The sequence below is a fragment of the Epargyreus clarus genome, unplaced genomic scaffold (genome assembly GCF_041222505.1).
Source record: "Epargyreus clarus isolate Ecla_fem2 unplaced genomic scaffold, WU_Ecla_fem_2.2 ptg000035l, whole genome shotgun sequence".
NCBI classification, from domain to species: domain Eukaryota; kingdom Metazoa; phylum Arthropoda; class Insecta; order Lepidoptera; family Hesperiidae; genus Epargyreus; species Epargyreus clarus.
In genome coordinates, this window is record NW_027332240.1 from 1,059,563 (window position 1) to 1,071,861 (window position 12,299).

General features: G+C 36.7%; 1 protein-coding gene across 1 annotated transcript; it reads left to right on the plus strand.

Annotated features, from left to right (window-relative positions):
* The first annotated feature begins 2,292 nt into the window (after nt 1-2,292).
* Nucleotides 2,293-12,299, plus strand: LOC140756530 (tubulin beta-1 chain). Its single transcript, XM_073092053.1, has 2 exons — nt 2,293-2,452; nt 10,544-12,299. The coding sequence occupies exons 1-2, from the start codon at nt 2,396-2,398 to the stop codon at nt 11,828-11,830; spliced, it is 1,344 nt and encodes a 447-aa protein (XP_072948154.1). The 5' UTR covers nt 2,293-2,395; the 3' UTR covers nt 11,831-12,299.

Sequence of the window (12,299 nt, forward strand, 5' to 3'; positions counted from 1 at the left end):
GCATGCTAAAATACTAATTAATTACTAAAAGATGGTCATATTATTACGTATACACATAACAGCTTAATAAATATGTATGTATGTCTAGAATGTCTACCATAATCATAATAATTTTACTTAATTACTCAGGTTTAATTAATTAGTCAACATTTGCTCAAGGTTTTCCACAGTTCCAAAGAACCCTGTGTTGAGTAGCAGAATAGTAGAATATTAACAAAACAGATACATATAAATATACGCTACCTAATCATCTTAATCAACAATTTCATTTGAATACCAGGTGACTAATGATCTCTACAAAACGTAACCTACATCTCTACTGACATGTTCATTTCAACATCTTACAACATAACGGATTATAATACGTATCCAAGAATCATTATTTCGGCAGACAATCGACCGTAACTTCAGAAATTATAATAAAATACATTTACAATATTATAGACATTTCGTTACCCTGACCCCACCCACAGGCGGCAGACATGGCTGCCGGCCGGCGCCCGGTACCAACCTAACAAAACTAAACACCTGCGGATAAAATCACGAATTAAAACAAAATTAACTCAATATCTAACATTCCAATATAATGACATTAATTTCAAACCATACAAGAGTGTCTCTATACCGACAAATCAAAATATAGATGACATAAAAATAAATGAAGACAAAAAACGACATAAAATCATTACCAGGCATAACGTTGGCAGCACTGATAGTACTATTGCGACCTCGACCAATCCGGAAGAAGCACAAGGTTAAGTGATGTTAGGATATCGATATCGATATGAAAATATTTTTTGATTATATATTACTTATAAGGACAATTAAAATGTATATTTTAATAGAGTGAAAAATAGTAAAGTGTAACATTTATTGTAAACGAGCTTTTGCCTGCGGCTTCGCTCGCGTTACGAAGTAATATTATTAACTAATAAGATTTATACAAACTTTCATCCCCTATTTTATCCCCTCGGGGGTAGAATTGATCAAAATCCTTTCTTAGCGGATGCCTACGTCATAACATCTACTTGCATGCCAAATTTCAGCCCGATCCGTCCAGTGGTTTGAGCTGTGCGTTGATAGATCACTATGTCAGTCAGTCACCTTTGAGTTATATATATTTAGATAAATATTTTTGTATTCATATACCAAAAAATATATCTTTTTACCAATTAAAAATAGTTGCATGTCTATACATAAAAATGTAGTTTTTAGTAAAAAGCAACAAACATAGAACCTATATTAAAAGATATATAAATAGTTATTAAAAGATACAAAGCTTTTTGTGTCAAGTTCGTGAGAACGTGCGAACGATTTTTTGTCATGACTAATTATAAAAATACAAAGTTAAAAGTTATAATTATCCAGTCAATAAAAAACAGTTTTGTTTTACTTAATTACACTAAGAAGGCAAAAAGCAGGCATCTTTTTTATTTATTTTCTGCATTATGTTGACACCTATAATCTTTAGTAAACTTCTGAATACTGTTGAATCCTATTCATCTACCCTTTATGTTCTATTTAAAAAAATGAATATTTGGCACTTAGTAATAAATTAATCTGTTTCTAGAAGTTGTTGTTGTGTCCGACAACAAAAAATAAATAAAACATAATGTCAACAACAAAACACAAAACACACAACAAAAAAGAATGTCTTGATTACTCCCATGTTACTTGTTATTAACACGCTTTTATTAGCTTGGGTTGTATGTATGTATGTACGTAACAGTAACGGAATGATTTTTAGGATTCCGTACTCAAAGGACAAAACGAAACCCTCCGCTGTCTGTTCGTGAGTTACAGGGCTTTATCTCTTAAACCATAATAGATAGACACTTGATTTTTTTACAGACGATGCATAATGATGGTCGCTATAACAACAAATACTAAAAATTAGTAAAATAAATATAGTTCAAAAAGATAAAAAACACACTTTTATGATAAAATCAACTAAAAAGTTGAAAATAATTTTCAATCTAGGAATCAATTAAGGTAAATTGTATAATTGCGGAAAAAGTGTGGGGTGCTTTTCGAAAATTGATAAGTGGTGCACTCTACTTAAAAATCAACTACAACAAAATCAACATCTAATTTGAAATTAAATTATGTAACTGCGATAAATACGTTACCACTCATATGTATAAATATAGAGTATGAATACCTGACCTTTCATATTAATTCAATGAACAACCTCCCAAATTGGGTAATGTGACGCAATGCGACAAATTTTATCGACACAACGCGGAAGGTTAGTGCACGTCACTGCCCGATCCCTCGCTTTCGTGGCTAGCGTCGAGCTCCACAAGATTATTCTTCAACCAGCCACGACAGTACGTGGTGCGTGCGGAGCAGAAATATTAGTGTATAAGTAATTTATTAAGTTCACATCCACAAAATGAGGGAAATCGTGCATATCCAGGCCGGTCAGTGCGGCAACCAAATCGGAGCTAAGGTAAGAACTCTTTTGTTTCTGTTAATTTAACTTTTTTAGTCGTCGACCGCCGGAGAATTTGCGGCCGGCATTTTGTGACGCCAACCGCACGAGCGACGGGCCCACCGCGTAGATTTCTATTTTATTAACCTGTTCTTTAATCTGAAACATTTTTGTGTTGTTTAAATTTTGAGTGAAGATTTTTTGGGGAACAGAAGTAGGTTAACAATTATTAGGTACCATTTTCGAGTTTTATGTATTTACATTCTCCTGTAAACTAAATCATTGATGAATATAGTCTACGTTTTTTAAAAGTAAAGTTTAAAATATTTCTTCAACGGGTGGCGAGACCAAGCGGCGATCGATCCGGATCGAACACTTGATTCGACTCCGTTCTTCCACGTGTTTTGTCGCCATTGCAGTTTTGCGGGCCGTGTAACACTTAATTTCACATTTGTATGCTGTTTCTACTGTCTGCCATAACTCCCAAGTGTATAAGTCATCATTTCTAAACCCAACTAAACCATACCAAGTTGTTTATTAGTACGTCGTATTGTAACCGTTATTTACGCCGAGAAAACCGTTATTCGTAGTTTAAAGTTTCAAGGTTACATACCAAGCGTCCCTTGATAAAGGGACCATCGGCCAATCAAATAGCGCGTCCTGTAACGCTCGGAATTCAAGTTGTAGATGTAGATAAATAATAAAACTGGTTCAAGTGGAGCCACCATATGGCGGAGCGCGGGCGTTGACAAAAAATGTTCCTTTTTTAAGTTTTTTTTTTTTCACATTTTTGTCGAACAATAGACCTTTGTTAGGTATTTTGAAATTGTTGGACAGGAAGCAATCTACCTAATATTGTATTGTCGTTAAATGATATGAGATATGACCTTATTTTGTTACTGTTTTATTTTCTAATGTTAAGAGTTAAGTTAATGTTGAAAAGTATAAAAAAGACTCCCAAATTCATTTAATGTTAGGGAGGGCAATTTAAAGGGATTTAAAAATAAAATTACATCTCATATTTAATAGTTAGTCCTACTCATGACATCATGTTTGTTTTGTATTTCCTAGAACATTTTCATATCTAAATTAATCCGCCCATACAAAGTATAAGTAGATCGTTATCTGGTTACATATACTATATTAAAGTAGTGATTAAGTGTTCCCTATATTTAGCACTTAACCTTCTTCAATATAATATTTATAATTATTATGGTTACCGTTAATAAATGATGCGGCATACTATAGAATTTATTAAAATAATTGTTTTTAGAAAAGGAATAGAAATTACTTATACGTTTAGAATATAAATCTTCGAGCCGTGGAATTTGCGTATCACGAAATAAAAAAATAAAATACCATAGACATTTCATAGACATAACAAAACAGGTACATAGACACGAACATCAAAAAAAAAATAGATCGCCATATTGGACTTTCGCGCGCGAAACAAAAAATCGATTATCATAATGGCAGATAGGAAGGAAGAGGCGCGCATGTTCGGGTGGAGTTCGTTGACCGAGTCTTGTTCCGTGTTTAAAATAAGCCTAGCTTCGAATTTTATGATGAAACTGAGCTCTGTTATTCTGAAAACGTTTTATGGTCAGCCATTTAAGCTCGTGAATTCGCCGAAAATAGATAAAAGTAGGTCTGTTTGGTTTGGCTGTATGCTTAAATGTTTGCATGCATTTCCGTGTTCTTTAGAAGTGATAAATACATATTTGAGTTCAATATTTGTGTAGTTCATGTTAAGATTTTTAAAATAAAACTTTAGCAATACTAAAAATACCGTATAAAAATTTCGCGAAAACTACAATTTACATCGGTTACAGTTGACCAAGTTACATAATTTACAAATGACCTACTAAATGTATGTGTCGGTATTAACACCGTAACCAATACTTCCGGATTTAAATCGAACAAAGATAAAGTGAAACTTCTACGATTACCATTATATGAAAACAAGGAAGAGACTAAATACCATTTTGCTACTGGTAGAATCTTATCTTAACAGTAGACTTTTTTATCTTGTAGACTTTTTTGCTTTATAGAGCCAGAATTAATGTTATATTCTTATAGTCCGCGTAAAACTGCTAGTCCACTCTGAATATAGAAATGAATCGCGTCGCCAAAGCAGATTGTGTGACTACATCTGCTCGCAACTTCAGAGCGGACTGGCAGTTTGACGCGGACTATACCTTGTGCAATAAAGATTTTTGTAATAAAAGCGACGGCTAGGGAGTGACTGGGCAAACTTAATATAATAATAATTTAGTGCAACAAAGTGGTAGAACGACATCTGCAATTAAGTTCAGGTAGAATCAGGTAGAATCCTTTATATTTGGGCTTACAAAGTCCGTGGGATACAGTGACATCAGGTAGGCTGCATGCCAATATAAAGGTACCTCGGGATAAAAATAAACTACTGCCCCAACTGTATCGCAAACTACATTTATTTAAATAAATAAATTACATTACCTTAAAACAATGCATTGCCGGTTTGTTCTTAGAATTGTCGTATTTAAATATGCTTACTTCAAGAAACCAAAAACAAGAACGCCTGAAATAAAATGAAATAAATTAAAAACCTATTTTGTTGCTTCTTTAGTTAATAAAGACACATTTCAAATAAAAATGTTTAAATAATTATTTATTATATATCAAATTAAGGATGCAATTGCGTTGCCAAGCAATCTCATACTATGACAATATAATTTCTTCGTTCATTTGTTGGGAATTTATATTTGATTAAAGCTATTACCACAACCTAACAACAGGAATCCGAAAAAAAACAAAATCTGTTGTCTATTGACCGTATTTACTTTTTGTGGTAATCTATGGCAATGCTCATGACAACAGAATTACGGTAATCGGAACTGTTAAGTCTGTAATCAGATTATGGCGCGGACCTTCGGCGTGCATCCGAATACCGTTATGCATCGATTACGGGTTATCGCACTAAATACAAGCCATAGATTATAATTACCATGACGACCTGCATACAATGGTCAGACGCCAAGATCGATTCCCGCCTCAATTTAACCAAATTATGTTTTTAGGTGGAAAATTGTAAAACGAATTGTAATACGTAGAAGTTGTAAAACAGTGTATTGAAAAATAAAAGAAGTTTGGGTAGTATTTTTATTGTGAATTTTTAAAAGTTCACTTAGTTTGCTATTTGAGAGTGAAAATGAAAAAAACGGAACGCAACTTACTAAAGAATCACTGTTTTAAAAAAAAGTTGACGAAACCATAGTCCATTACAAATAAAGTAATTTGCTGCTAAAAAAGAAATGAAACTAAAATGTCGCATCAAATTTTTTAAACAAGAACTTATGTACCTAACTTGAAGATTAAAAAAAAATTGAAAGTTTTTTATCTTACACTACTTTTGTGTTCACTCACACAAAGCTCAGCTTAGACTACATTGACATCATACCCACTTAATCATAAATTGACCTAATTTCTAAATAAATAAAGAAAATCACCATTCTTATACACATAACTCACTTATACCAACCTAGTTTCCAACGAGCATGCATCAGCAGAGTTCAAGTGAAGCTTTAAAAATAAAACCCGATGTGGGAGAAAATCGGATACTGACTTGGCGGTGTGCCAGAACATGAGTGGTCCTGGTAGTGCAGTATGGATTGCCACTTCATGATATGATGCTACAATTTTCAACGAGATAGAATTTGATAGGAAGCGATTTTTCGATACTACGGAGAGTAATGTATTTTAGAGAATATATTTTCGAGTTTATCTCATTCTTTGGCTTTCCTGTAGCTCAAATAACTGAACGGATATCATGTGAGGTGTCGTTGGATTAGGCTAATTGTGAAAGTGACATCGATTTTTTTTTAACAGTCTAGTTTTTTTGTTTTAATAATAATTGGCAAGTATATTATTATATCCCTTTTATCCAGCTGATTTATATATGAGGCAGCCATCTTAGTTGTCAGGAGTAATAACGAATCTGTGATTGATTTTAGGTGGAACTCCTAATCTATATTAACTTGGTTGTATATTTCCATTGGCAGCATTGGTCACTTACCATCAGGAGTATTTCATTATTTTTTACTTCAGTCTTATAAATAAATAAATAAAGACGGAATAGTAAATTATATAAAAATTTACTGTTCCGGAAATTATATAAAAGATACGTAGGAGACCGTGGCTACATTATGTCCATTAAACGCTTTCTACACTCACAGCCACACACTAGGATTCCCTGTATCGTGGGTGCTATGGACACACACAGAGACAAATACACACACACCCAGACCCAGAAACAGAAATCTAAATTCATCATTTAGAAATCTGTCTGGCCGGGGATCGAACCCGGGACCCTCTGAGCGTCAGACCGGCATGGTGACCGCTCCGCCACGCAGGTCGTCAATTAAGAAGTATTTACCACTTCTAAAATAGGTAACATTTGCTCTCTAAAAAAATCTATGGGTATACGACATCGTAAGTTCTAGAACCGCTATACGACAAACATACAAGTATATTTGAGTTTCCACCGCGCCACCCCTAGATTTAACGATCGAGCTTCAGAGCATGCGCAGTAAAACTTCACGTCTGAAACGCCACAGCTGTCTCGATAGATTTCAATGGCTTGTTTAATTACTATTTCATTGCTCGTTCGTCAAGATCACAGAATTCGAGACGAGTTATTGACAATCTAAACTTCGGATTTTATGAGCCATGTTTTAAGAGTAATAGTTTCTCATTTGCTTATAATTATTATGAGTGCGCTTTCAAATTTAAATCAAATCTAAATATTTACAAAGAAGGTTCTTTACAGAATTATTTTTGGACGTCAATAACTTACCACAGATTATTAAATAATGAAAAGATTTTAGTTTTCAATGACAAGTATACATTAATTCAAGATGAATACATGATTTGGGACGATTGAAAATACGAATAAGTAATGAATGAAATTAAAACATTTCATTTAAGGGCACTTTTACATTATGATTCTTTGCTCCAAATATATTTGGACGAAGTTCATCCCTCATCCCTGTTGTGTAAATACCCTTAGCTACTGCTATAGTAATCCCTCATCCCTGTTGTGTTGATAGCCTACCCCTTAGCTACTGCTATACTAAATATTAGTTAAAAAATACCGCGCTCCAATGAAGGTGTATTTCTCTTATTGAGTGCACCCACCAACAGGGCGCAAGATTATCACGCTAAGATGAAGACGTGGTGCCTATATGGCATTATGTCCACCTAGGTAGTGTTACAAAATTAGTTTTAGTCAGTAGCCGAACACAAGGCGTTCTGAGTCCGCACGCATTTGTGATCGATTTCGGCTAGGACTCCCCATTTCATTTATAATGACAACACAGCCGTCCTTGGTCGGTTCTAACCACATACCATCAAGCATATGTTCACAGCACAGCATGATCCATTAGCTTAAAATTAAATCAATTTACAAAAATCTGATAACACAGTCAAAAAATCTAGTGTTAATTACAAAATTCGGGTTGGCGCAATATTTTTCTTACAATTTTTGATCCCGCCTATTATTCCTCTAAAATAAAAATATTGTACATTCAGTAATTCACATCTCTTTACTTATAGAAACTTTAACAATAGGTAAATTGAAATGTCTAATTTTAAATTTAATACCATCAATAAGCAAAAACATATTAATATAATTTAAAATTTGAAATAACTGAAGTAGGTAAGTCTAGATTTATAAATTGTTAGTTCATCTTCATTGATTCCTTTCATAGTTGATAGTCATATTGTTATCAATTATCATATTCTTCTCAAGAATGCGGTCTTCAACGAGTCTACAATAGTGCTACAGTATTGTAACATTAATTTAAACAACCTTGATAGATTCTGCATGAAAACTTCAATGAACAATGAGTGACGTGAGCCATATTTGTAATTTTCAAAGTGTGACTCAGAATACCTAGGTTACCTGACTCATCTTTCAGCCTCTTCAGTTAGGAGACATTCCAATGTTTTGGAGTATAATAATATTATATATTTTGAGAATAAACTTTGAAAAGGTTGAATTTCACTGGTATATATGATGTATGTTTAACTTGTGCACCTTTTGTTTTTATAATAAATGGATTAGATACTCAATGCCTCATTAGAATTATCCTATGCTGTCCGTATTGTAGACCTATAAAAATATATTTGTACAAATCAGATTAGAAATCTTATTTCAACATCTTTACGTCTCTTTACTCGGGAATCGAATCTGGAACCTTGTCCGTCAGACAGTTGGTTTAGACAGTCGGGTGGACTGCATATAGTACGTCTTCCAAAACTACCTAACTAGACATAATCGCCTACAACTGAGTCCTATGGTGCGCCGTGAGTCACAGGCTTAGTAGAATGTTCTATATCCGTCCGGCTCCTATTGTTCCAATCCTTTCAATCATTAACTAAAGCCAATTTTGTAATATGCCGTCAACACAATAGCGATTAGATGCCGCCATTATGTTTATCAGTTTTATCAGCGATATAATCAATTGGTAATCGATAATGATAAGTGGTTTCACCAGCGTGTGAGAGAGATACTAGATTAGGATAAAGTTAAATTATTAAAAAAAAATGCAAAAATCGAGCTTTCGAATACTTTTGTGTTCCCCACGGAAAGCGCAATACCCATATAAAGGGAATACTTTAAAATAATAAGTCCGCCATTTTGAGCCGGCCGCCATGTTAGTTTCAGAATGACGTCACTTGCAAGCTTTGCTAACCATGCAATGAGATCCAAACGTGTATTCAGTATTCAAATTTTCAGCTCGAGTGTTTGGGGGTTTACTGGTTAATTCAGTTGAAGGATTTGACCAGCACATACCAAAAGCTTATGAGATGAAAAATATAGGTAACAGATGGTCATAAATTCAAAATATAAATTAAACATTTTTATATTTTCCTCTGATAAAACAACACTAAACTTACCCTAACTAAAATAATAAACTCGTTATCATGTTCGTATAAAAATTAAACAAATAAGTTATTTTAAGTAAAATCAGTACACATTTTGAACTGTATATTGTTTTATCAAGAGACAAAAAGGTGAAATGAATTCAAATTAGTGAAATTATTCTCAGCTGATAGACATGTCAACGTTACCCCTTTCACTATTGTCATTGCCTTTCTAAATTTTCAATCCACTACAATCAGAATAATCTCGCGATCTCATTCTCAGTCATATTTACTGATGTTATCAGGTAGATTGTAGGTACACTGCCACTAGTTATTTTATCTTACTATCTACCTTACGTCTTAGGAAAGGAGGTAGAACCAATCTTGTGAGGAGAAATGTATCACTGCCACAACTATTCTAGCGTGAAGCACTTCTTGATTTTCGGTAGGTAGTAACGTATATGTAATTGACTAAAGAAAGAACCTCTGTTGTTATTTAAAAAGAAACTTATCTTACATTAGGGAGCGATTCTCTGAAGTCTGATAAATGTTCATGAACTAAATATCAGAGTTACTAGCAGTGCTTTAATGTCTAAAATGTATATTTCTGCCCACTTAGAAACAAAGTTCAAGATTATGTACAGATTTATTCGATTAAAATAAATGGCCATGTTCCGTTGTCGCCTACGCGCCGATCGATTTATTATCCAAGCCCGAAAGCCAAAACGAGAAACATGTTTTGCGCTCTCTACTTAAAAGGCAACGTTATAACATCCCCAAATTGGCAATGCAATTTGTTATTCGTGGACATAAACGGTATCTTGTGGCTTTATTGCTGGATCGATAGTTGCGACGGCGACCTCATAAATATTGTAATGAAGTAGAGGTTGTTACGTTTTGGTCGCCTGGCGACCATGTGAGTCATCCTGCGGTGCCAGGCGCGGTTCCCCCTTGTCGTAAAGTTTTTATGTGGTAAACAGTTTACCGAGGTTAAGTTTATTAGGCAGGGAAATCAGTAATTAACTTAATTTCTCCTGATACTTTGCGAAATAGATCGCGGACTTTGAAAAATAGATAAAATTCTAACTTTCTATAGCAAAATCACAGTTGTTCACGAGTCTGGAAGTTAACTATGGACGCGGGTATCCATTTTGAGTTCCCATACAATTTTGCAGTTTTTATAATTAAATATTTCTTTCACAGTTCTGGGAGATCATCTCCGACGAGCACGGCATCGACCCCACCGGTGCCTACCATGGCGACTCGGACCTGCAGCTGGAGCGCATCAACGTATACTACAATGAGGCCTCCGGCGGCAAGTATGTGCCCCGCGCCATCCTCGTCGATCTGGAACCCGGCACCATGGACTCCGTGAGGTCCGGACCTTTCGGCCAAATCTTCCGCCCCGACAACTTCGTCTTCGGACAGTCCGGGGCCGGCAACAACTGGGCCAAGGGACACTACACGGAGGGCGCCGAGCTCGTCGACTCAGTCCTTGACGTCGTGAGGAAAGAAGCTGAATCCTGCGACTGTCTCCAAGGTTTCCAACTCACACACTCCCTGGGCGGCGGAACTGGTTCCGGAATGGGCACATTACTTATTTCCAAAATCAGAGAAGAATACCCCGATAGGATCATGAACACATACTCAGTCGTACCCTCGCCCAAAGTGTCAGATACAGTCGTCGAACCTTACAACGCCACACTCTCGGTCCACCAGCTAGTCGAAAACACTGACGAAACCTACTGTATCGACAACGAGGCTCTCTATGACATCTGCTTCCGCACGCTCAAACTGTCCACACCCACATATGGCGACCTCAACCACCTGGTGTCGCTCACCATGTCCGGCGTTACCACCTGCCTCAGGTTCCCCGGTCAGCTGAATGCGGATCTCCGCAAGCTGGCCGTCAACATGGTGCCGTTCCCGCGTCTCCACTTCTTCATGCCCGGCTTCGCGCCGCTGACCTCCCGCGGCAGCCAGCAGTACCGCGCCCTCACTGTCCCCGAGCTCACACAGCAGATGTTCGACGCCAAGAACATGATGGCGGCCTGCGACCCACGTCACGGCCGTTACCTCACCGTGGCTGCCATCTTCCGTGGTCGCATGTCCATGAAGGAGGTCGACGAACAGATGCTCAACATCCAGAACAAGAACTCGTCGTACTTCGTCGAATGGATCCCCAACAACGTGAAGACCGCCGTGTGCGACATCCCCCCACGTGGTCTCAAGATGGCCGCCACCTTCATCGGCAACTCCACCGCCATCCAGGAGCTGTTCAAGCGCATCTCGGAACAGTTCACCGCTATGTTCAGGCGCAAGGCTTTCTTGCATTGGTACACTGGCGAGGGCATGGACGAGATGGAGTTCACGGAGGCGGAGAGCAACATGAACGACTTGGTGTCCGAGTACCAGCAGTACCAGGAGGCCACGGCCGACGAGGACGCGGAGTTCGACGAGGAGCAGGAGCAGGAGATCGAAGACAACTAAACACTACCCTCCCTCGAGTCACTAGCAAACAAACCCCAACCGGGAATCTGCATTTCTTTGCTTCTGTAGTTTTGTACAATTTATAACAGTTCTGGACATAGTTTCCCTGAGCGCGGTAATGTGGGTGTCGGTGGCCGGCTGCATGTACATTCCCAGTGTTTCCTGGCGCGAAGGGCGCTCTGGATGTTTATCCCGATAAACAGATTTCCCCACGACGTGGCCCCTTCGCCTGACCACCTCGGTGCTGATACACTGATGACACAAAGGAATAGATCTTTTGTTTGATAAGGCTGAACTTGATTTTTTTAATACCTAAGTTAATTTTTAATCTTTGTAACCAGTGTGATTGAGTTTATGTTGGCTTTTTGGTAACTAAAAAGCTAATAAATGTCGTACAATTTTTCGAAGTTGATCAAAGTTTTTAATTATTATATTCCAGCTGGTGAATAATAAATTACAATGATTTTAA